We start from the raw sequence: 26,708 nt of genomic DNA on the forward strand, positions 1-26,708 counted from the left end.
ATAAATAACATAATAATAATAAAATTAATATAACCAATAATATAATTAATATAATATTAGTAAATAGAAATACTAATATTTATTAAGCCTTTATAGAAAGTTTGCTGACTCCTTATATATACTATAGGTTATAAATATTTTAATCAAAAACGATCAAAATTTAGGCCAGGTGGGATGGCTCACGCCAGTAATCCCAGCACTTTGGGAGGCTGAGGCAAGCGGATCACTTGAGGTCAGGAGTTCGAGACCAGCCTGGTCAATATGGTGAAACTCCATCTCTACTAAAAATACAGAAAGCTGGGTGTGGTGGTGGCACGCCTGCAATCCCAGCTACTTGGGAGGCTGCAGCAGGAGAAGCACTTGAACCTGGGAGGCAGAGGTTTCAGTACGCCGAGATCGCACCATTGCACTCCAGCCTGGGCTACAAAGGGAGACTCCATCTCAAAAAGCAAAACAAAACAAAACAAAAAGATCAAAACTTAAAAAAAAAGGGTTTTGGCTCTGCTTTTTAGGGGACCCACGTCTCCAAACTGACATATTTTCTGAGGCTTCCAGGTGCTTGAGGCTTATTTTATTTCACTTAAGGGAACAAAACAGAGTGGTTCTTCGCTCATGAAAATGAAGAGAACGAACCTAAGTGTCTGTTCTTCTTCCTTGATTTCACGAATCCTCCAAATGGTGTCAATATGGTATACTTTCCAATTTAGCTATTTCATTACTACTGTCGATTTTTATTTCTGGAAAACAAGGTAGTGACAGACTGTGGTCCACACTTTCTACCACCTCCCCACTTCTACCAGTGCCCCTGGGATCTCCAGCATCAAGAAGCTGCAGGTGTGTTCTTTCAAGAATCCAACTAACCAGGCACCCAAGTTCAACACAGTCCCCAAGTGAGGACTTACTTTCCAACCTCTCTCTTACAGATTAGTAAAATTTCTCTTTAGGTCTTACCTTCAAAATACCAAGAGTGGGTGAGAATTTAAGCAACTCTTCTATGACATCATTATACCCTTTGTTGGCTGCTTTCAATAATGCCGTTGTGCCGTCCTTAACACAAAGAGGAAAATAAAAGTTGATTATTAACATATGTCTGTGTTGCTTAAGAGCTGTCAGCTGGGAACTGGAAAGTACCATTGTCAGAAATGAATGAAATGTGTAAATTAAGCACAGATCAGCAATGTCTCTTAATCTAGGAGCATTTTAGAGAATATTAAGCAGTTAATTCTGCATGCAAGAGTATCAGATAAACAGTGACTTAGATTATGTTAGAACTCTGCCATTTGGGAATTCATACTCCTATAGTTCCTGAGAACACTGGGCAGGGACAAGGGGAATTTCAAGAGCATATTTTTAGGCCATGGATGGATCAAAGAGGCATTCTCTGCTGTTCATAACTTAGCAGAAATGGTTAACTGTCTTTAATAATTTAGATCACTGTTGAGCTGTATTTACTGTTTCTAAAAAAATTTATACAACCTCGCCCTAGTCTGCTCTAGGTATCCGCCTGTGTGTGGGCAGTAGGGGTTAGGGGCATGGGTGATAGATTAAAATCTGCTAAAAGGCCAGGTCCAGTGGCTCACGTCTGTAATTCTGGCACTTTGGAAAGCCAAGGCAGGAGGGTCATTTGAAACCCCATCTCTACAAAAATACAATAGCCGGGTGTGGTGGCCCAGTGCCTGTAATCCCAGCTACTCCAGAGGCTGAGGCAGGAGAATCACTTGGACCCAGAGGCGGAAGTTACAGTGAGTTGAGATAGTGCTACTGCACTCCAGCCTGGGTGACAGAGTGAGACTCTGTCTCAGAAAAAAATAAAATCTGCTAAAAAAGAATGAAAAGCCAAATTCAAAAATTAATATTTAGCTTCTGTTATTATTTTCTGGCTCAAGAACAGTTTCCAAATTCCTTTTTGTCCCGTTTTCACATATCAATCGCTGTGTTTGGAGGATTTAGTTCACAATTCTCCTGTAGCCAAGAAACTACTTCGGCCTGCCATTAGGGTTTATCTGTAATCAGAAAGAAGGAAGATGGAATGGGGGGCGGGGGGGTTCTTTTCTGGCTTCAGAGATTGTGGGAAGAAGCAGCGTGGGAGAGAGGGCAGTGAAATGGCGGCGAAAGCGTCTGCTGATTTCCCTTTTATGGAGCTTAGACTTGGAGAGGGGAAGGTGGGTTATGTAAGCAAGGGTTATACAAAGGCCACAGCAAAACACAAAAGCAAACAGCATAGGTGGTCAGGCTCTCTTCAAGCCTTCCTTGTGGGGAAAAGGGCCTGCTGTGGGGCACACAAAGGCAGTATGAGGTGACACCAGCAGAGGCCAGTGGAGACTGCGGGCCGACAGGGGACGGGGTGTAGGGGCGTCTGCAGCCCCAAAGAGCAGGGGCGAGAGGCAGGGCCTGCAGGAGGCGCAGCACCAGCCAGGGGATCCCCCTACCCCAGCCCCCAGGACAGCCGGGAGGCCCGGTCTCTACCACCCCCAGGCCTGAGGCTAAGATTCCACCCTGTCTAGTGCGTCCCAAGGTCATCTCGGGTGGAGCAGGAGAGAGACCGAGCAGCACCGAATCGGACCTTGACTTTGTTTTCCTGCTCAAGAGCAGGTGGAGGTTGGGAGGAAGCCCTTGTGGGCTGCAGACTCAGTCAAGACCCGTTTTCTCCGCACAGGCGCGCTGGGAGGCTTCGCTCTGTGGCCGCGCTACCCGGGCACTCACGTTCCGCGCAGCGTCGCGGTCGGCTCCGCGCAGCAGCATCACCCGCACCACCTCGCTGTGGCCCATCTGGGACGCGATCCACAGGGGCGCTGTCCCGTCCTGCGGGAAGAGGAGGCGGCGGCCGCCGTGAGTGGGGCGCCCGGCCCCACCCGCTCACAGAATGTCTTTAACTCCAGGGGTCTGAAAGCGAAAAGGCACTCCCTGACCGCAGATCATACTCTCCAGCTGATCCACACCGCCCAGGAGGCACTAAGAAAAGAGGGGGGGTGTGTAGACCACGCACGCAGACGGCACATGGCTGAGCCTGTGCTACTTGAATAATTGCCAGTATTGAAATTTTGGCTTATAAAATCATCCATTTTGTGGCTGGATCTTTTACCAAAAAGTGTGGTACAGCCTTCATGGAAGGATGCATGGGAATCTTGCTTTGAAGGCTTGGGGGAGCAGTTGAGCTGTATACATACACCACAGCAGAACCAAATTCCACAAACCCAGAGAGAAGCCAGTCTATTCCTCCAGACTGTCCATTTCTTTGCTTTCCCAGTGGCTCACACCTTAATGTTCACACAATACACACCCTTCATTCCCCTAGAAAAGCAGGCAGTTTCCTTTGAGGTGGGGTCTGCGGGTCAGAGAACTCAAGTCATTTCTCCTCTTCTAGTCTGGTGTCCAGAACCCTGCACAGCCACTTCATTTCTTAGGGGGCTTAATTTTATGTGGAATGTGTTGTTGTGTCTTCTAGGAAGCACATAAACTAGTTACGGCAGAACAGCATTTTGGGGAATATTTCCTCCGCTTATATCTGGGAGTATTTCCCCAATACTGCTTTCTCTGTGCACACTAGGCCATGAAGTGGAGATATATTGCTCCAGAGGAGAAAAAAGTAAAACGTGCAAGGGATGGAGAAGGATTTGACAGTAGGGTGGTTCCCACCAGACGGGATGGAAACTGGGAAAGCCTTCCAATGTGTGAAGGAGCTAGAGAGGGAGGGGGAAGGCGGAGGTCAGATGAGAGTGTCCACGTTTTCCTCCCCCTCCGTGTTGAATCTCGGGTGTGTTGTGGGGGAGTGGTAACCCAGGGGTGGTAGAAACATCAGGTCAGTTATGGGGAATTCCAGATGGGAAAGGATTTTCTCTTCTTGTGAGAAACCGGGAAAGTTACAAGCCCTTTAGAGAAGTTCTGCTCTCTGCTGGTGCCCGGGAGATAGGAGAGAAATGGCCATGAGAGTTTCAGAGTCAATGGTCCCCCAGTCCCCATGGCCCACATGGGCCTAGCACCTAGGCGTCCAGGAGTCCTGTCTGCCTGTGGGAAATCAGAAGCAATAGAGAAACAGTGGGCTGGAGTGAGCCTGGGGTTGGGAAGATAAGGCCATAGCGCCCTGACTTCCTGAGTAGAGGCAATGGCCAGGCCAGCAGACAATGGCGAGACCAGCTGCATCCCTGGGGTGTACCAGTGCAGGATGCTTGCGGACCAGCACAAGGGCGACGCATGAGTCTCCCCATGCTCATCTCAATGCCAGGATGACAGTCTCACTCTTAGGTCCCTTCGGAGAGAAGGGCAGGAGGGAGCAGGATCCAGAATTGGCTAAAGGTAACCTCTGATGTAATTATGGTAATGTGCCCCAAGAGACTGTTTTAGCCGGATAAGACTGAATTGCTCATCGGGGGAAGGGGGGCTGATGAGCAAAATGATTCAGTTATAGAATATAAAGTTACATTTTCTGCTGCAATGTGTAATTTCAATCTTAGCCTACTAGCAGAAGTAGGTACAAGATTGTTGCCCATTGCTGAACCGGGAAAGGAGGGAGGATGAAGACATCTGAGCTGGGTGGGAGAAGCTGGTGACTTGGTAGCCCAGGAGGATCTGGGGGTGCTGAAGAGCAGTCACAGGATGTTGGGACCTGTCTTGGGAGAGACAGTGGCAGAGGTGCTGAAACAAAGGATAGAGGGAAGCGGAAGACACTTTAACCTACTTCATAATTGTTCCAGGGTCCTCTTGGTGGAAATATTCTTCAACCTAAATATTATCATGAGCTATTTGTACTTTAATTTGTACTTTAGTTTAAAAGCACTTCCATATTCTTTATTTGATTTTCCCAATTCAGGATTTAATTAATCAATCATTCAAGAAACCAGTAACGATAATTATTATTCGAGACAGGACTCTGTTACCTAGACTGGAGTACAGTGATATGATCAAGGCTCACTGTAGTCTCAACATCCTGGGCTCAAATGATCCTCCTGTCTCAGCCTTCCTAGTAGCTGAGACTACAGGTGTGCACCACCATGCCCAGCTATGTTTTTTTTTTTTTCTTTTTCCCTTTTTGTAGAGATGGGACCTTGTTTTGTTGCCTAGGTTGTTCTTGAACTCTTGGCCTCCAGCGATCTTTCCACCAAAGTGCTGAGATTAGAGGTATGAGCCCAGCCTTCTAAGTCTCAAGCAGAGTGCTAAAAATAAGTCCTGGAGAAGAGACATGGAGGTTTCCATATGACTGCAGTGCCATCATAAAGTATGGACAAAAATGCACAAAATGAAACAGGAGGGAGGGCTGCTGCATGGGGAATGTGGGCTCAGTGTCCTGGATAGAGTGCTATCTGAGCTGGGTCTTGAAGAAGGACCAGGATTTTGCTAGGTGGGAGAGAGGGGAAGGGTCGTTTGAGGAAGAAGGAAAAGCAGCTACAGTCACGGTGGCTTGGACAGGCATGGCTCCTTCACGCAGGGTGGGAAATCCAGCTGCTCTAGCCAGAGCGGAGTGGGTGGGACCCTGGGAGGCAGGAGGGGATTGTGGGTCCAAGCCAGTGCTAATAATAATGTGCTTCTCCCTCCGTGCCTGCTCTGGGCCTGTTTTGTTCTTTGTCGCTCTCTCCACCAGAGGGCGGGCAGGGAGAGGCAGCCAGCAAAAAATGGCAGGCAGCTGTCTATTTGATGTGCTTTTCAATGGCTTGGTCATTATTAGTAAACTTGTATTAACAACTGAAACTAATATATGGGAAAGTGCTAAGAGGTGCTATATCGTGAAAAATTTATCTATCTATCTATCTATCTATCTATCTATCTATCTATCAATCAATCATGCAGTCTTGCTCTCTTGCCCAGGCTGGAGTGCAGTAGTGCCATCTCAGATCACTGCAACCTCTGCCACCCAGATTCAAGAGATCCTCCTGCCTCAGCCTCCCGAGAGGCTGAGACTACAGGCATGCACCAACACACCCAGCTAATTTTTGTATTTTAAGTAGATATGGGGTTTCACCATGTTGGCCAGGCTGGTCTCAAACTCCTGACCTCAAGTGATCCATCCGCCTTGGTCTCCCACAGTGCTGGGATTACAGGCATAAGCCACCGTGCCTGGCCAAAAAATTATTATGATCAATTTAGAATATCAATGATAACACTCATCAAATATGTCATCTTAATTGTAATAGTCATGGGAGGTGGAAAAAGCAATCAGTTCTTCCTGGCTAGAAGACCTTAGGCAAATCACTCTCAGTCTGAGTGTCCTCTAATGAAAAATTATTAGCTTCACAGAGATAAGTGAGAAAACATATAGAAAGGTGGTGAGCACGAGCACTGGCTCACAGATGCTCAGGAAATGTTAACTGCATCTGAGTAGTATTTATCATGAGAAACAATAAGCCCCTTAATTTGTACTTTTGTTCACAAAATACTTCCATATGCTTTTTAATTTGATTCTTCCATAGACCCTGTGAGATAACTGACTGTGAGCCGGTAGGAATGACTGGTAAAATGAGATTTGGGGGCCGCCTGTGTATTTCATTACTGGTAATTACATCTCCAAATCTGATTTTGGAACCCAGGGAGTTGCATGTGAGTTACAGTATTATTGTCAAATGAGATTATTTATCAGCTGATTATTTAGTTTATGAACTAGGAGAGGTTTTCCTCTTTTGTATACCTTAATTTCTGTTTTCTCTTATTTTTTCCTTCTGGTATAATGGTTAGAGCCTTCATTTTCATCATGAAAACGATGGGGTGCAGTGGCTCACACCTGTAATCCCAGCACTTTGTGGGGCCAAGGAGGGAGGATGGCTTGAGCCCAGGAGTTCGAGACCAGCCTCAGCAACACAGTGAGGCCCCATCTCTATAAAAAAAGAACAATGATTTTTTAATGTTTTTCTAATTAAAGATATAAAATAATTTTGAAAATGATGAAAAGTAAGTCAATTTAGCTCCTTTTGTAGGGCTTTGCAATGTATCAAAATGTGACAAAACATTTAAAATATTCAAATAGGTTTTTGAATACTTCCATATACTTTGATATTTTTAATACTTTGATATTAAATCAAATAAATCATTGTGAAGTTATAACCTCTACAGCACTTTTTTTAAAGAGGTAATGGTCAGGCATAGTGGTTCACACCTGTAATCCCAGCACTTTGGGAGGCTGAGGTGGGTGAATCGCTTGAGGCCTGGAGTTTGAGACTAGCCTGGCCAACATGGCAAAATCCCATCTCTACTAAAAATATAGAAGCTAGCCGGGTGTGGTGGCACACGCCTGTAGTTCCAGCAACTCAGGATTCTGAGGCAGGAGAATCGCTTGAGCCTGGGAGGTGGAGGTTGCAGTGAGCCAAGATCATGCCTCTGCACTCCAGCCTGGGCGACAAAGCGAGACTCCATCAAAAAAAAAAAAAGTAATAGAACATTTACCTTGAAGAAGGATGAGATTCATAGGGTTATGATAGTTGTCTTTTACTATTTGTGTGTATATCAAGTAGAAAAGAATTTAGACCAATTTTTCAGACCAAGTGATAGAAAGAAGACAGATGGGTAAAAGCTACATGGAGACTTGGGGTCAATGTATAAAAGTTTAATGAGGGTTGGCTAAGACCAAAGAAACTGAGCAGATAGGAGTGAGTCCCCCATGCCTAGAGGTGTTCAACAGTAGCTGATTATCATAGAAAGGATTCGAGTACCGATGGATGGATAAATAGAGTGAGTTTTGTAGTTTCCTCCAACTGTGTTATTCCCTCATTTGATTCGAGATCGTTTTTACAGCCAGATCACAGCATGAGATGGAGTATATGACATGACCTGTATTAGAGACTAACCTTGGATGGTCTTATTTAGGCTTGGATGGTCTTATTTAGGCTCCTGAGAGTATCTGTGAAAAAGAACTAAAACCATCCTCCTCTGTGGGAATAAGTATCTGAAGCGGCACTAGCTCTTTGCTCCCCCGATTTCGTCTTCACACTCGGGTTACTTCTACCTATGGGGTTAGGCCAGTCAGAAAGTCTTGGGGACCAATTCTATTCTAAGCTGGCAGTCCAAGAGCTGTGAGGAACCTTGCCTGTGGCAGAGGGAGTTCAATACTGAGATAATTTTCTTACCCACCCTACCCTGACCTGGACCCTATTTCTTATGATTATCCCTTGCATCGTGTGCCTGGCCCAGCAAATGGGTCTGTAAGAGATGTTACCAGATGCTGCATTGCCCATGGTCTGACTCTATCCTCCCCAGTCAAGGGTGATGGGATTGAGGACAGGCAGGCCAGCCAGTCACTGTGGCCTGGTGCACAAAGATGAGCTATGACAATGACATGGCTATCCCCAGAGTTTGGCAGTCTGATCCATAAACCTGGGGACCACATACAAGTAAGCAGACGAAACTGGTAAAAAAAAGAAAGGAGTGGGGAGAGAAAGACATATGAAGGGACTTTGAGATGACAGAGAACACATGGCTCACTAGAGAAAGTACAGCCTTGATTTCTGATGGGTTTTCTGTTCCAATGAGGCCTCGTTGGAATAGAAATGATAATAACACCAATACCTAACATTGCACTGGGTGTGTATCAGACACTGCATTAAGAGTTTTGCAGGGATTATTTCATTTAATTCTTGCAGTAGTCCTAACAATACTGAATACTGAATAAATTCAGGGAGATTAGGCAACTTGCTAAGGTCACACAGTTAATAAGCAAAATGGGAACTGTGTTTCATTTTAAGATATCTATATCCCCATAATTTCCAAGCTGCTCTCCACCCAAAAAATCTGGGTCTGCTCCCTAGCTGCCTCTTACAGTCTTCCTGGGCCTGATGTCCTGCTTATGAGTCTGGGCCCTATATCTGGAGCCTTCTTCTAACTCTCAGGGCACTGATCACTAAATGCTGCAGGCTTCCAGACCTTCTTGGTGCTCTGCACCAGCCATGGGGATCTTCTGGCAGTCAACACACTTTTTCTGAGTGTGTACCATGTGCAAAGGGCACAAGACAGAGTCCCTGCCCTTGACAAGCAGCAGGGCCTTCCTATGGCTGTCTGCTCTCATTTCCAAACCCTCAGGATTCTATGTCAATCTTTTGACTTCTTCTCCCACTGCCATTGATGGGTTCACCCCTCCAAGCTTCTGACGTGGGAGAACATTTACTTTCTGGCCCCAGCTACTCTGTGTACAAGTCAAGGCTTCTGTTAGGAGAAGGCACTTTATCAGACGGCTTTTCCTCCAGACTTCAGAGAAATACTGTTTAGCACATGAAAAAGACTAGACAGAGATGAGTTATGACTGACTAACCTCAGCTCTGGGTTAACAGGATCAGACCTTTGCATTCTATAAAAGTATTGTTTTAATAAGGTGGGTAAGTTGAGTTGGGAAAATATATGTCAAGGCATTTGTTTAATAGAAAAATAGAAATAGCCACCTCAGCTAGTGATTAAAAAGGTTTGACTCATATTAACTCAACTTGGTGAGGATACATGGAAAGAAATGAAAATGACTCTTTGGAGTGAAATCTATATTTCAATGATCTCTGTGACTCTTGACCTTTTGGCTTAGGACAATATGGAAGGAAAATATTTTTTAAAGTTTCAAATCAAGAACATAGTCTTCCTTATTGTCTGGCTATGACTAGCTTTGGGATTATGATTCCTCATCCCAAAGTACTAAAAAGGTCTTCATTTAGTTCTCAGTGATAGAGTTACAAAGAAAAGTCATTCCCACTACAGTTCAGATTCCCTGAAGCTCATATCAAATGTCAGCTGAGTAATTTCAATGTAACTTTGTCAACATCCTGTTACAGGATACCTAAATAAAATGGTAGGGCTTCATAGAATGGCAGTGCAACAATTACAAATCAGATTTAGCCAAAAGTATTAGGAAATTAAACCATGCAGATATCCTTGTCCTCATTTTGTAAATTCAAGGATTTTCCAATAATGACTCAATGTGTCAGCTGAGATTTCAGAATAAAATGTTGCTTTCCAAATGCTCTACCTATAGTATATTTTACCATGTGCAGGCCATTTTAATAGAAACTTTTAATTAGACTTTTTTTTTTAAACCTCCTTATAACTTGTGACAAAGTCAGCCAGGACTGGTATCACTTTTATCATATGCATGGCACTGTTTTCTTGGAACAGAATAAATATGCAGAGTTTACACTTTCAGAGAAGACGGAACTTGAGCTAGTCTGACCTGGATAGATAACAACCTCTAATTATAAGCTCACAGTAGGTAATACAAATTATTATGATTTGAGGGCACAAAGAGGTATACTCTATAAAAAGGAAAAATTCCATTGCCTTTTTTTCCCCAAAGCAATTCTTATTTTATAAGACACCCTTTTCCTGAATAACAATTCTTTCAGGGCTGAACTCAAAATAATTCAAAACAATTGCATTAGATGCAGTCTTTAGAAGGTGTAGCACTTGCTCCTTGACCAGAGGGAGGATCCCTGCACGCAAAGACTAGGTCATCCACTTTGACCAGGTTATCCTAACTCTTGAGGAAGAAAAAACAGCTGTGGTGTGTTGTGGCTACTGCTGCAATGTTGGTTTACTCTTTAACTTCTTGGCTTCAACATCGCTGCATGACTCATTTTAGATTTAAGTGGGCAGGACTCATGCAACATTTGAAATATAATCTCTTATATCGGCTTGGTTTTTTACAAACAGTACTTTAGGCATATAAAGAATAAAATTCAAAGTGCCAGAAATTATTTTGGAAGGATGTACTAATAGAGAGACTTGATAATCTTGATAACCTCACATTCTAAATTCACAGTGGTATCTTCAATAATGGCCCCAAAATCAAACTTATGCAATCTAAAAATAACCAATTCCTCTTACTAATGTTAGTAAAATGAAGCCTCTGATTTAGAATCAATCAACAATAACAAAATAAGAAGGACCAATATGAAAATATTAAACTCCAATCCTCAAAAGTCAACTCTAGCCGGTACAAAAGTAAAACTTTTTTTGAAACTGCTTCCTTTCCCAGGAGTATTCCTGGGGCCACCTAAGAAAAACTTTACAATTCTAAAAATACAACTTTACATTGATAGCACTGTCTGGCACATGATAAGTACTCAAGAAATATTGATTGCGTGTTGAATAAAACAATTATTTAAAATGTGGGCATTTGAAGAGATCATCAGGCTCATCCTGCTCAGTCTCCTAATTTTCAGTGATGAAAGTCAGGCCCAGAGAGGTTGATTCACTTGTTCAAAGCCACACAGCTCAAATTATTGGCAGAGATGGATCGAGAACTCGGGATTCCTGACCTCAAAACCACTTCGCCTTCCTAACCTCAAACCACTCTGCCCAAAGGCTCTTTCTTTTTCTCAGGCTCCTTATGTGCTTGGGCTTCTAAAGACTGAAGAAACCTGTGTCCAAGAGCTCAGACCAACCTTAAAGTCCTCATAGCTATTCATTATGTGAACACAGAGAGGCATTCCTGTATCAGGTCATATTACAGCGGAGATGTGCCTGGGTACAAAATCAGCTTGACTTTTCCCTAGGAAACTACCTTCATAGTAATGTTTCCTTAATTTGAAATGTTTTGTTAAAAATAAATTAACCTGGGGCCAGGCATGGTGGCTCACACCGGTAACCCCAGCACTCTGGGAGCCCAAGGGGTGCGGATCACTTGAGGCCAGGAGTTCGAGACCAGCCTGGGAAACATGGCTGTCTACCAAAATGTATCTCTACTAAAAATACAAAAATAAGCTGGGCGTGGTGGTGCGCACCTATAATCCTAGCTATTTGGGAGGCTGAGGCACAAGAATCGCTTGAACCCAGGAGGCGAAGGTTGCAATGGGTCAAGATCGTGCCACCACACTCCATCCTGGACGACAGAGCAAGACTCTGTCTCAAAAAAAAAAAAAAAGTTAATCTGGACAAAAATAGTACCTACACAAGAGAAGCTAATTATAATACTGTACATTTGGAAGGTTCTTCACTGTTTATAAAGTGCTGCCTGTATAATCCTGCATTTCTGTTCTTTTTTAAAATTATTACTCTTTTTTTTTTGAGACAGAGTCTTGTTCTATTGCCAAGACTGGAATGCAGTGCTGTGATCTCAGCTCATTGCAACCTCTGCCTCCCAGGTTCAAGTGATTCTCCTGCCTCATCCTCCCAAGTAATTGGGATTACAGGTATGTGCCACCACGCCTGGCTAATTTTTGCATTTTTAGTAGAGACAGGGTTTCATCATGTCGGCCAGGCTGGCTTGAAACTCCTGGCCTCAAGTGATCCTCCTGCCTCGGCCTCCCAGAGTGCTGGGATTATAGGCATGAGCCACAGCTCCCAGCCTACACTTATGTTCTTTTAATATCAGTTAATTGACTCGCTAGATGTTAGCTTGCTGTTGGGAAATGAAGTCTCAACAGTGTAATAATTGTGAGAGATGAAGGTGCAGAACCTCCTAATGATTCCAATGGCATGGGCTCCTCTTTGGCTTGGTGGAAGAACTGGTGGGCAGGTAGCAAGGCAGCATTACCAGCAGGGGCCAGGCTACCTGACCCACATCTGTTTACCTATGTCCCAGGCCAGCCTGCACTCATTAGATCAGTGCAGCCATAATTTGTTTGCACAGGAGGTGGCAGAGTGTGTACTTGACCTCAGACATCAAACACTTAAGTTTTGAAAGTACTGAACTGTGATGTCAGGTTGGTTTCATAGGCTTTCAGGTCAGCCCAGAGCATAGAACAGGAGATACCCTACTCAAAGATTCACTTTTCATCACAGAAGCAGAAAGGTTTAAAGGATGTCTTGAGCTTACTGGTTATCTCAGATATGTGCTGCCAGGGGACACCCAGCCCTCCCTGCCCCATGCTTCATATGCTTGGGCAAATGTCAACAGTGGACATTACCTGCCTTGGCTGGTTGACTTTTGCTCCTGAAGCCAGCAGTAATCGAATAACATCCAAGTAACCACCTTGGGCAGCTAGGAAGAGGGCAGTGGCTCCATCCTGAGAGAGAACAAATTAAAAGCATTAAAAACATTATCACACTTATTTTAAAAGAAATTAGGGTGGGCGCTGTGGCTCATGCCTGTAATCCCAGCACTTTGGGAGGCCGAGGTAGGTGAATCCAGGAGATGGAGACCAGCCTGGCCAACATGGTGAAATCCCATCTCTGCTAAAAACACAAAAATTAGGCTGGGCACGGCAGCTCACGTCTATAATCCTAGCACTTTGGGAGGCCGAGGCAGGTGGATTATCTGATGTCAGGAGTTCGAGACCAGCCTGGCCAACAGGGAGAAACCCCATCTCTACTAAAAATACAAAAAATTAGCCGGGCATGGTGGCGGGCACCTATAATCCCAGCTACTCTGAAGGCTGAGGCAGGAGAATCGCTTGAACCCGGAGGCACAGGTTGTAGTGAGCTGAGATCGCACCACTTCACTCCAGCCTGGACCAAAGAGCAAAACTCCTCCTCAAAAAACAAAAAATCAAAAAACAAATAAAAATACAAAAATTAGCCAGGTGTAGTGCTGCACACCTGTAATCCAAGATACTCGGGAGGCTGAGGCAGAAGAATCTCTTGAACCCAGGAGGTGGAGGTTACAGTGAGCCAAGATTGTGTCACTGCATTCCAGCCTGGGGAACAGAGTGAGACTCTGTCTCAAAATAAATAAAATAAAATAAATTAGATTTAAAATATACACATTTAATATAAGTTTCCATCTCCATCTCTTTGTAGGTTTCCACCTTTTTGTCAATGAAGAGCCAAATGATAGATATACAAATCCCCAAACCTCATTTTTTAAAATTTCTTCTTAATGTATTTTTGAATTTCTACAAAAAAATTGTTTTAATTAGCTGGGCAAGGTGGCATGTGCTTATAGTCCCAGCTACTTGGGGGCACTGAGGCAGGAGGATCACTTGAGCCTGGGAAGTTGAAGTTACAGTAAGCCATGTTTGTGCCATTGCACTCCAAGCCTAGGGAACAAAGTGAGACCCTGTCTCAAAAAAAAAAAAAAAAAAAAAGGAAAAGAATTGAGAGTAAAAGGTGTCCTTCTAATTAGATCTTTCCTACCCTTTTCTCTTTCTTGTCCCCTTATCCTTGTTCCCCAACATGAGAGTTCTGCAAGAATTAAGATACAATATGCAGCTGGGTACGGTGGCATGCACCTGTGGTCCCAACTACTCAAAAGGCTGAGGCAGGGGGACTGCTTGAGCCCAGGAGTTCAAGACCAGCCCTGGAAACATAGCAAGACCTTCTCTCTCTCTCTGTCTCTCTTTTTTTTCTGAGACAGGGTCTCCCTTTGTCACCCAGACCTGGAGTGTAGTGGTGCGACCACAGCTCAATGCAGCATCAACCTCCTCAGCTCAAGTGATCCTTCTACCTCAGCCTCCTGAGTTGTTGGGACTACAGGCGTGCATTGCCACATCCAGTTAATTTTTTAAAAAAATTCTAGTAGAGACAGGGTCTTGTTCTGTTGCCCAGGCTGATCTCGAACTCTTGGGCTCAAGCAATCCTCCTGCCTCAAAGCACTAGGATTACAGGCATGAGCCACCACACCCAGATGCCCTGTCTCTAAAACAAAACAAGACAAAAGAAAACAAAACAAAACACAAAAGAACTCCGGAAGATGTTTTCAGTGAAACTGCCCTAGAAACCATCTCCACAAAGTGTTTCTCTGCCAGCCCAACAGACACCAACAACACCTATAAACACAAAAAAGCACTCCTGCATAAAGCCCAGAGCAAGTGTCCCTTTTCCAGTGCTCTTTAGTTTTCTTCTTAACTGAGTATCTGTGCCTTCTGGGCATTTCTGTTTTCTTGGACATATATCACTGGTGCTTTCGGCAGATGTGCGGAGCAGCTGAGAGCATGCATTTTCCCTGGATGCTCCCTTCAGCCTGATAACATTCACAGCACAAGGTGAGCTTCATTGTTTTCAGACCACAGTGGAAAACCAGAGCACACCCTAGAGGAAACACCTAGAACCCAGCTAATTACCACACCTCCCGTTGAGAACACTAACCTCAAGCAAAAATATAAGACATATTTTCCTGCAAGTCCAGCCACGTGTGTCACGTGGAGGGTCCTGGATTTCCAGTGGATGTCAGCTGAGCTGCCAAACTGCCCTCCAGGCAATCATTAAGAAATTAATCAGCCTGTACAGATTTTCAAGCAGATGTTTTATATGGGGATAAAATTTTCAGAAAGTCTGCTGAAAACTCAGGAATTTTCTTTTTCTTTTTTTGTTTTTTTAGTTTTTTTTTTTTTTAACTCTCAGGAATTTTCCAAGATGAACTACCCATGCATTGAATTTTTCACTATGCATTCCAAGTTTCAGTTCTGCAAAACATTTAGATTGTTTGGGTAAAGGTAAAAGTCTTAACATAAAATGGAAGTTATAATGCATGAAATTTCTTGAGTCACCTTAAAACAGAGATGAAATTACTATGGAAAGGGGCTTTTCTTTTCCAAACACTTTGGCTTTTCCTATTCAATGTGTGTGTGTGTGTGTGTGTGTGTGTGTGTATATATATATATATATATATATATATATACTACACATTCTCACATATACTTTACCTATATATAGCCAAAGACATATCTAACCTTTGGACCTGTGCTTCTTAGAATTGGCTACATGTGAGAAATACCTGTTGCCCAAGCTGTGCCTTCAGAGACTCCAGTTTTGTTGGTCTGGGGTGGGCCTCAAAATTGGTATTTTTTTAAACCTCCCCAGATAATTCTAATGGGCAGCCAGAGTTGAGAATTGCTTCTTTAGATCATTATCAAGTAATTCAACCATTCTACTGGTAATGTTGCAGGCTCAAAGAGTGTTACAGATTTTGAAGTGCAGAGGGTGAGGCTAGCTGCTATGAATTTCAAAGAGGCCTGTGATTTGTCAGTGTTAACCATGTCAACTCTGGAAAGGGTGTTCAAATGGAAAAGTTCACACCTACACAGCTCATTACACATCTATGAAAGTACAGTGCCCCAGGCATAAGGGTTAAATGCCTGGCTGTAGGACAGCCTAAAATACAGTTCCGGCCGGGCGCGGTGGCTCAAGCCTGTAATCCCAGCACTTTGGGAGGCCGAGACGGGCGGATCACGAGGTCAGGAGATCGAGACCATCCTGGCTAACACGGTGAAACCCCGTCTCTACTAAAAAAATACAAAAAACTAGCCGGGCGAGGTGGCGGTCGCCTGTAGTCCCAGCTACTCGGGAGGCTGAGGCAGAAGAATGGCGTAAACCCGGGAGGCGGAGCTTGCAGTGAGCTGAGATCTGGCCACTGCACTCCAGCCTGGGCGACAGAGCGAGACTCTGTCTCAAAAAAAAAAATAATAAATAAAATAAAATAAAATAAAATACAGTTCCTAGATCACTGGAAGTAGGAGTTTTTCCACGTTTCACCACGAGACTGTCAAGTCTATTTGTCTCCCTGTATTCTGGTTTTTCCTACAAAACTGGAGTAATGTTTGCCATAAATCCTATGGCATTATAGTAACAATCAATTGAAAGGCCCTTGGGTGATGTACTAATTGACAGTTAGCTGCAGACAGACCCGCACTAGCAGTGGGTGCCTTTCACAGGTCAATGGCATGCATATATTTCACAGAGGTCTTCATCCATCCAACCTCACTTTTCTTCCAAATACCTTAGATTTCTCCCCTTTGTGCCCTTCCTCACAAATACTACAACAGTATATTCTTTATATCCAATGAGCACATTTAGAAAAATTTTGTATATTTTGGTTTTCAGCAAGTCCATATGCTGGGCTTTGTGGTTTGTCATGGTACGAATAAGTATGACATGATTTTTGAAGGTCTTAATTGCATAGGTACATGAAATGTTTCATCTGCACAACAAACAGATTTAAAAGGGAAAACAAAGATGGGTATAGATAAATGTTTCTTTTTTTGTGGCGGGAGAGAGTCTTGCTATGTCGCCTAGGCTGGAGTGCAGTAGTGTGATCTCAGCTCACTGCAACCTTCACCTCCTGGGTCAAGCAATTCTCCTGCCTCAGCCTCCTGAGTAGCTGGGATTACAGGCACCTGCCACCATCCCCAGCTAATTTTTGTATTTTTAGTAGAGCTGGGGTTTCACCACGTTGGCCAAGCTGGTCTCGAACTTCTGACCTTGTGATCCACCCACCTTGGCCTCCCAAAATGCTGGGATTACAGGCGTGAGCCACCGTGCCTGGCCAATACATGATTTCTATATTTAAAAAAGCCCATCTGGTCCGCTACATATTTTTCTCTTGACTCAGACCAAAGTCCCACTGTCCACTACAATATTTTTGAAGTTGGCATTTCTGGCATCTGAATTTAGACTGCAATTTTGTGTGTGATGAGAAATGTCCTAATGTCCGCCTGAAATGCACTCACATAAAGTTGGTCATGGATGTTTGCTCCGTGCTTCAGCAAGGTCTCCACCACCTGCATGTGCCCGTACTGACTGGCAGCCAACAGGGCGGTGGCCCCGTCCTATGGACATGGAAAACATAAACACATTAGAGGTGGCGCAGGCACACATTTCACCAAGCAGATGCTTCTCACATACATAGAATTTAGGAAGAGAGTTTTCCCAAAGATAATAACAAACTCACTTTCCCTCTCTCTCTTTTTTTTTTTTTTTTTTTTTTTTTTTGAGAAGGAGTCTTGCTCTGTCATCCAGGCTGGAGTGCAATGGTGCGATCTCAGTTTACTGCAATCTCTGCCTCCTGGGTTCAAGCGATTCACTTGCCTCAGCCTCCCGAGTAGCTGGGACTACTGTCCCAGGAGTTCAAGACCAGCCCTGGAAACATAGCAAGACCTTGTCTGTCTCTCTCTCTCTTTTTTTTTTTTTTCTGAGACAGGGTCTCCCTCTGTTACCCAGACCTGCAGTGTAGTGGTGCAACCACAGCTCAACGCAGCATCAACCTCCTCAGCTCAAGCGATCCTTCCACCTCAGCCTCCTGAGTTGTTGGGACTACAGAGGTACATCACCACATCCAGTTATTTTTTTAAAAAATTTATAGTAGAGACAGGGTCTTGCTATGTTGCCCAGGCTGGTCTCGAACTCTTGGGCTCAAGCAATCCTCCTGCCTGTGCACCACCACGCCCAGCTAATTTTTGTATTTTTAGTAGAGATGGGGTTTCACTATGTTGGCCAGGCTGGTCTTGAACTCCTGACCTCAAATGATCTGCCTGCCTCAGCCTCCCAAAGTGCTGGGATTATAGGCGTGAGCCACCGCGTCTGGCCTACTTTCCCTCTTTTATCCCTTTTACTTTTTCTTTATAATTATGGCAGAGTTCATCCTAAGGATGAACTCTAAGGATGATTATGTTGTATATGTGGGTGGCTTGCTAGAGATGTATTACAGTTATTTGACCAAGTTATTTATTATGAATTAACTTAGAGAATTCCTATGCCAAATGCAGAATCATCTATTTGCTTCTCAATATGAGAAACACGGAACAGAAAGTCTGTAGCAAGTCTTGTCAGTTCTTGGAATCATCAGGAAAGCCTCCCAGGGCTTCTGGCCAGAGACTTTCCGGGCAAACACCATCTTCTCCCTGTGACGTAACCCAGTGGCAGACCACTGAGATTAAGGAGTTTTTATGGGGTAACCCTCTGGGGCCATTGCCCTCATGGGACAAGACCTGAGTCCATTAAAAGAGTGGATAGGGAAGCCGAGACGGGCGGATCACAAGGTCAGGAGATCGAGACCATCCTGGCGAACACAGTGAAACCCCGTCTCTACTAAAAATACAAAATCTAGCCGGGCGAGGTGGCGGGCGCCTGTAGTCCCAGCTACTTGGGAGGCTGAGGCAGGAGAATGGCGGGAACCCAGGAGGCGGAGCTTGCAGTGAGCTGAGATCCGGTCACTGCACTCCAGCCTGGGCGACAGAGCAAGACTCCGCCTCAAAAAAAAAAGAAAAGAGTGGATAGCTATGGCACATTCTGCGTGTCTCTCACTATCCTTCTTAGTGTTTTCCTTTTAACATGTGCGAATTTGTCCAGGTCTCTTTAAAAGTGAGGCCCTAAAAACAAAGCAGAAGCCTGAGCAACATGGCAAAACTCCATCTCCACAAATAATACAAAAATTAGCCAGGGCGTGATGGTGTGCACCTGTAGTCCCAGCAACTTGGGAGGCTGAGGTCCGAGGATCGATTGAGCCCGGGAAGTGGAGGTTGCAGTGAGTCAAGATCACACCACTGCACCCCAACCTGGGTGACAGGGCGAGACACCGTGTCAAAACAAACAAACAAAGTAAAAAAAAAAAAAAAAGAAATCAACTAAGCGGAGCACTATAAAGTACACGTGCTCTAATGTGGAATGGGATATTCCTGTGTTCCCTCTACTCTACTTTTATCTCTGCAGCCTAAATTAGAAAGAGCTTTCCTACCAACCACATCATACTGCTGACTCACTGAGTTTGTGGTCAAGTAAAACCCTTAATGGTTTTCGTCAGGTGCTACAGCTAAGGCATTCTCTTTTCCCATCTAGTGTTGTTGAGTTGTCTGGCTCTTTGAACTGTACATCTGAGCTAATTATAAGTAATTCAAAAACACATAATCTGGTTCTAAAATATGAATCATAAATATAAGATATTGTAGTTTCTAAATTTGGGAATAAGGTGTTTGTTCAAAATACCTACTCATAGAGCCCCACCCTCAGCTCCGCCTTCAGTAGGTCTGGGGTGAGATCCAGAAATCTGCCTTTTGACCAGTCATGTGGGTTGATTATGTAGGCAGGTGGCAGGTGGGCCTCATGTGGAGAAACACCGCTATAAAAGGTCTGGAGTTCATAGGCAGGTAACATCCTACGGGGCTGCAGGCTGCGTGTGGCTGGGTAGGGCCTCCCCAGAGGCAGGCTCTGTGGTGGGGGAGGGTGCTTGAGATGGGCTTTGAAGAGTGGGGAATGGAGAGGAGGGAGACTGAGGGCTGAGGCTAGGGGTAGATGGTGGTGGTGAGGAGGCATCACAAAATTACGTAACAGAAGGAATAAGCACCATTTCTAAGTTTTGTCCTGTCAATTTTCCTAGCTGATAAAGTAATACATTTTCCTGCCTAATAAAGTAATAGAAAAGATAAAATATGATGATTCTCATAGATGAACTGCTGTTATTTTTGTATGTATGTATGTATGTCAGGGTCCTGCTCTGTCGCCCAGGCTGGCTGCAGTGGTACAATCATGGCTCACTGCAGCCTTGAACTTTTGGGCTCAAGCGATCTTCCTGCCCTAGCCTCTTGAGTAGCTGGGATTACAGGTGTATGTCACTGTGCCAGCTTTTAAGATACTTTTTACTTTTTTACAGATGGGGTCTTGCTATGTGGCCCAAGCTGATCTGGAACTCCTGGGCTAAAGCAATCCTCCCACCTCAGCCTCCTGAGTAGCTGGCATCACAATACCTGACTAATTTTTTAAAAAATGTTTTATAGAGATAGGATCTTGCTACATTGTCCAGGCTGGTCTCCAACCCCTGGTCCCAAGCAATCCTTTCACCTTGGCCTTCCAAAGTGCTGGGATTACAGGTGTAAGCCATCACACCTGGCATCTTTTATTTAATTTAAAAAAATTTTTTTTGAGACAGGGTTTCACGCTGTCACCCAGGCTGGAGTACAGTGGTGCAATCATGACTCACTGCAGCCCTGACCTTCCAGGCTCAAGTGATCCTCTCATCTCAGCCTCCCAAGTAGCTGGGACTACAGGCACATGCCACCATGCCTAACTAATTTTTGTATTTTTGGTAAAGATGAGGTTTCATCATGTTGCCCAGGCTGGTCTTGAACTCCTGGGCTCAAGCGATCTGCCTGCCTCAGCCTCCCAAAGTGCTAGGTGTGAGCCACCATGCCCAGCCTCTTATATTTTATAAAACACAGTTTTGGGGCATATAGATTTAGTAACAGTGAGAACAATTGTTGAAGCAAAGTTCTGATGACAGGATCATTTAAAACTGAAAGCCTCTCAGCCCTCCCTTCTTCCCATGGAAAGCTCTTGATTCCTGCAGCTGACCTAATGGAAACCTGTGGAATTGCTCATCCTGAGTTCCATGTTCCATGGATTTCTGAGATAGTACAAACTGGCTCATGCACAAAGGCTTTAAGCCAGTATTCGCTCGTTAACCAAGAAGACTGAAGCAGCCATATGGTCACTCATGATCATTTTGACCTTAATTCAAACAGTTGATATTTAGGTTTATAGGACTTTACTTTCTATTTTTAGTTACATCACTTTTGTAATAGAAAATAAAATAATAATGTGTATATATATATATAGTATTACTGTATGTTATACTCAGTAAGTTTGGAGGCATATACATAGTACAACAGAAGGTTTCAGAAAAGACAAAGCCTTATATGAACTTACATCTACTTAATGGTTAGAATTTTATTATTTGATTTATTTTCAATTTTTTTGAGACAGGGTCTTCCTCTGCGACCTAGGCTGGAGTGCAATGGCATGATCACGGCTCATTGCCGCCTTGACCCCTTGGGCTCAAGTGATCTGCCTGCCTCAGTCTCCCAAATAGCTGGGACTATAGGCATGTGCCACCACGCCCAGTGAATTCTTTTTTTTTTTTTTTTTTTTTTTTTTAATAGAGATGAGGGCTAGCTATGTTGCCCAGGCTGGTCTTGAACACCTGAGCTCAAACTATCCTCCTGCCTCAGTTTCCCAAAGTGCTGGGATTACAGGCGTGAGCCACCTTGACCAGCTCCAGTAGTTACCATTTTAACAGAAAAAAAATCTCACTGGAAACTCCCTTGATATCTAAATAGTCCACAAAAAGGATTAACTAAGAAAACCTAAAAGTTTCCAACTTGTGCAAATTTTCAAGAATTTAAAATTATAATTAGGCTAGAAATGAGCTGACAATTACAAAAATCTTATGGAAGTTCAAATTCTGCTACTACAAAATATTATCATGTAAAATCATACTGTGAACATGAAATTAATCTTTCTACATTCTCAGCTTTCTTATATATATGTCAAAAATGAAAATCAATTACTTTTTTTTTTTCTTTTTGAGACGGAGTCTCACTCTGTTGCCCAGGCCGGAGTGCAGTGGTGTGATCTTGGCTCACTGCAACCTCTGCCTCCCGAGTTCAAGTGATTCTCCTGCCTCAGCCTCCTGAGTAGCTGGGATTACAGGCGTGAGCCACCATGACTGGCTAATTTTTTTTTTTTTGTATTTTTAGTAGAGACAGGGTTTCACCATGTTGGTCAGGCTGGTCGCGAACTCCTGACCTCGTTTATCCCCCTGCCTCGGCCTCCCAAATTGTTGGGATTACAGATGTGAGCCACCGTGCCCGGCCAACTACTTCTTTAAAGGAAGAACCACTATATAGTTTCCCACCTATATAAACTGTAGCTATGTATTATGTATTTCAGTGAGGATAGCTCATGAAAGTAAGCTGCCTGCTAAACCACCCTCTTTAGAAATGTCTCAGATCTAGTAGGATCAGATTAATACTCCAACAATTCCTATCACAGTATCAGAATTAATCTTAAGTGGGAAAAAGAACATGGAAACAGGGAAAGTTAGAAAGCCGCTGCTCCTGGTTACAAAATTTAGTGTTCTACAGTAGAAAGGTATCAGTTCAGGAAAGGATAGAAGTTATTCCCCATACAATTTTCCAATTGTGAGCCCAGAGTAAAAATGGAATGTTTTGAATGGAACCCTTAGAGCTACCCCTGAACCATTACAAGGAACCTTGAGGAAATCCACTTACTTAGGTTTGAGAATCTCGTAAAAAGGGAAACACAAATTCGTACCATAGATGAGGAGAAAAGCAATACTCATGGCTGCTGAAATTCTTCAACATAATATAAAATCAAGAAGGTTATCTTACTTTGGTCCTAAATTCAGTGGATGCTCCAAATCCAAAGAGAAATCTCACAACATCATTATGGCCTTGCTGGGCGGCAAAGAACAGGGCAGTTGTACCTGACTGGGAGAGAGGGAGAGGCTAGTTTTGAAAGACATTTGGTTATATTACATTTGATTTGAACATCTGCAAAGAAAACAAAACAACATCCTTGCATAGAAAACTTCTAGCCTAGGAAGGGGCTAAATTTGAATAGATTCTTATTTTTTTATCAGAGAAGTGACAGAAGGAAAGCAAAACTTTATTCTTAGTGAAATGGGATGAATGGTGGCTCCTCAAAAGATCTGTCCCCATCCTAAAACTTGTGAATATTATTTTCTATGGCAAAAGACGTGATTAAGTTATGGATTTGAGATGAGCTTGTCCTGGGTTATCTGGGTGGGTCCTAAATCTAATGACAAGTGTCCTAAGAGTGAGGCAGAGGCACTACTCACAATAGCTAAAATGTGGAAGCCACCAAAGTGTCCATCTATGGATGAGCGGACAAGCAAAATGTGATGTATCCATACAAAGGACTATTATTTAGCTAAAAAGAAAGGAAATTCTGACATGCTACAACATCGATGAGTCTTGATGACATTATGCTAAGTGAAATAAACTAGTCACAAAAGGCCAACAACTATATGATTCTACTGTGATATCTTTTTTTTTGTTTGTTTGTTTGTTTTGAGACAGAGTCTTGCTCTGTCACCCAGGTTGGAGTGCAGTGGCGCCATCTCGGCTCACTGCAACCTCTACCTCCCAGGTTCAAGTGATTCTCATGCCTCAGCCTCCCAAGCAGCTGGGATTACAGGCATGCACCCCCACACCTGGCTGGGTTTTTTTGGTATTTTTAGTAGAAACAGGGTTTCACTATGTTGATCAGGCTGGTCTCAAAGTCCTGACTTCAAGTGAGCTGCCCACCTTGGCCTCCCAAAGTGCTGGGATTACAGGCATGAGCCACTGCACTCAGCCTACTGTGATATCTAAAGTTGTCAGTCATAGAACCAGAAAGTAGGATGCTGGTTGCCAGGGGCTGGGGGAAGGGGAGTATAGGAAGTTATTATTAATGGATACAGAGTTGTGTAGTTCTACAAAATGAAAAGAGTTATAGAGATAGATGGATGGTGATGCTGGTTGTACAACATTATGAATGCATTTAATAAGACTGAACTGTACACTTAAAAATGGCTAAGGGTTTAAGTTTACATTATGTGTATTTTACCACAACAGAAAACAATAACATTTTTTTTTCAAGTGAGGCAGAGGGATATTTGACCCAGAGAGAAGGCAATGTGACCACATAGGCAGAGACTGGGAGCTGTGGCCATGAGGAGAGAGTGCTGACCGCCACCAGGGGCTGGAAGAGGCAAGGAAAGGAATCCCCGCAGGAGCCTCCAGGGGCAGTGTGGCACAGCCCACACCTTGATTTTGGACTTCTGGCCTCCAGATCTGAGAGAATAAATTCCTGATATTCGAAACCACCCAGTTTGTGTTAATTTGTCACAGAAGCCCTTGGAAACTCGAGATATTTGGTATAGTGTTTGGTAAACACTAGCATTCATTAATACAGGGAAGAATTCAAATTACAACGTTTAGTGCCCCAGAGTGGAAGACTACTTGTACAAGAAGGAAAACAAGTAATTCACCCACAAACTTCTCCAGTTGCAAGCCCAGAGTCAAAATGAGCTCAAAACATTTCTCAAAATGGGACATAATAACAAGAAACAGCCTGATTCTAAAATGTAAACTGATCATGATATTCTGAGACGGTTTTTAGCATCCTCCCTTCCTAACTACTTTTACAAGCCTACTCAAAGATTGGTACCCAAACCACTGTGTAATATGAGCAAAATCATGAACCATTCTTGTGGGCAACATGCATTTTTCCTATAAAGGTACTCTTCACTTCTGAGCTTGGAGCTTGGGACAAAGATAATACTACACCTTACCAGACACAGTGAAAAGAAACCCCTTTTTCCATAGTTTACCCAAAGCTGTTAAGGTGGTAGGTCTGGCTCACGTGTGAAAAGCTGAGGACAGCCTGGCCTATAAGCTAGTGATCATGCTTCAGACTTGTTCCTAAGGGCCTGGGTGTCTCTGTGAATATGTGTGTGTGTGCATGCATGTGTGGGATGGGAGTGGGGACAATAAGACCCACTGAGACAGGCAGGATCCACCCACTTGTTTGCCTGTTTTTAAATGTGGTCTAGAAAAAAAAAAAACCCCTTACTCAAGCTGTAGCTTGCCTAACATCTCACTGATCGCAGCGGCGGCCTGTTTGGAGCAGCAGCTGTGAAGATGCAGGCTGCCACGGGGGAGGTACGGCTGGGGCTGCACGCTCCTCAGGTCGAGTGGGAGCTGGAAGCAGGTGGGAGCCCTATCCCCTACTGAGTTGATGGGTGGGAGAGCCATGCCCAGCTGCAGCTCCAGTTCTGGACATCCCTGTGCTCTCTGGGCCTGGGAAGCCCCCATTCCCCCCACAGGCTTGGAAGTGCCTGCTCCTGCTCCCTGGCCTCTCCCCACTCCCAGCACCTGCTCCGGTGTGGAGCAAAGTTGTAGCCGAGCCTGGGTGCTGTCTGTCATGACCTGGCTAGGCAAGTACGTGCTTGAGGTGTGCGTGCTTGAGGTGGTGCTGACATGCCAGCCTTGCCCCCAACCTTGGCCCCCTCCAGATTTCGGGTGCTGACAAGCACAGGAGGGAGGCTGGAGGCTGAGGGCAGCTAGGTGTGGGCCTGTAGGCGCCCCTTGGCAGGAACAGCCTGGGTGCTGTGGATGGCATGTTGATGGTGGAAGGCAGACACGTTCCTACCCATGGTCTCCCATGGACCAATTAGCACACACTCCCTCCTTTCTGAGCCCATAAAAATCTCTGACTCAGCCAGATTCAAAAAGATGTCCAGACTACCAGCTGCTGGAAGGATCTACCCACTGTGAGTCTCCTGTCCACTGAGAGCTGGACACATAGGTCAGGACTACCAGCTATGGGAAGGAGCTACACACTGTGGGTCTCCTCTCTGCTGAGAGCTGGACACAGATGTCGGGACTACCAGCTGTGGGAGGAGCTATCAATTTTGGGTCTCCTCAAATCGTCAGGATGACCTGCCTGTGGAAAGGAGCTACCCACTATGGGTCTCCTCCCCACTGAGAGCTGAACACTTCTTAGAACAACCTGGCTGCAGAAAGGAGTCACCCACTTGGGGTCTCCTGGGAGCTGTTCTGTCACTCAATGAAGCTCCTCTCCACTTTGTTCACCCTCCAGTTGTTTGCATACCTCATTCTTCTTGGACGTGGGACAAGAATTTGGGACCTGCTGAATGACCCTGTTTATTACACAAACAGGGCTGAAACATGCCTTCTGCTTGCCACACTGCAGGTGATGAGGAGAGAAGAGCTGTGGCCCTTCGGGGAGCCCAGACCTAGGGGCTCCCTGAGACAGGGCTATGATACCCTCTTTGGGGTTCTGCAGTTTCTGGCATCTCCAAGCTTCCAGGCACCACTACATTCCCTGGTGCCTGCAGTGGAAGCCACTTGCGGTACACCTGGTCCAGCCGCACCCTCACACAGAGCTGGTGCCTGTGCCAGTTCCTGGAGCTGCCTGCCTCACCACAGCTGGCATGCCTGGTTGTGTGCAGTGGCTGGACCCCATGCTTGCTCATACACCTGGCTTGCCTTTGGCAGGTGTGGGATCTGGGTTGGTAGGGTGAACTGAGTGCAGCCTGCTAGGCCAAGTGGGCAGAATGAGCCCAACGGGCCTGAGCAACACTCGGGCAGAAGGCGCTGCCAGCCATGGAGATTTCCTGCTGGCAAAGTGACACCCTAAGGATCCTGTGACAGCCAATCAGCAACAAAAGACCAACCACAATTCTCACTTTAGGTGGGTAGGGACTTCCTGGAGCCCTGCAATGCACAGTTAGACTTAAACTTCAACTTATAGTCACCTCTTCCTTATCTTAATGC

General features: G+C 44.6%; 1 protein-coding gene across 1 annotated transcript in view; it reads right to left on the reverse strand.

Moving 5' to 3' along the window:
- The window catches only part of ANKRD29 (ankyrin repeat domain 29), a 68,185-nt gene that overhangs the window by 20,303 nt on the left and 21,174 nt on the right, over positions 1–26,708 (reverse strand). Inside the window, exons 4-8 of the mRNA XM_017883981.1 lie at positions 22,734–22,832; positions 17,283–17,381; positions 12,804–12,902; positions 2,704–2,802; positions 952–1,047 (exon numbers count right to left, since the gene is read on the reverse strand). Coding sequence (XP_017739470.1) covers positions 952–1,047; positions 2,704–2,802; positions 12,804–12,902; positions 17,283–17,381; positions 22,734–22,832 — 492 coding nt within the window. The remainder of the gene's footprint in view (positions 1–951; positions 1,048–2,703; positions 2,803–12,803; positions 12,903–17,282; positions 17,382–22,733; positions 22,833–26,708) is intronic.

This window comes from Rhinopithecus bieti, unplaced genomic scaffold (assembly GCF_001698545.2).
Source record: "Rhinopithecus bieti isolate Rb0 unplaced genomic scaffold, ASM169854v2 scaffold_13577, whole genome shotgun sequence".
NCBI classification, from domain to species: domain Eukaryota; kingdom Metazoa; phylum Chordata; class Mammalia; order Primates; family Cercopithecidae; genus Rhinopithecus; species Rhinopithecus bieti.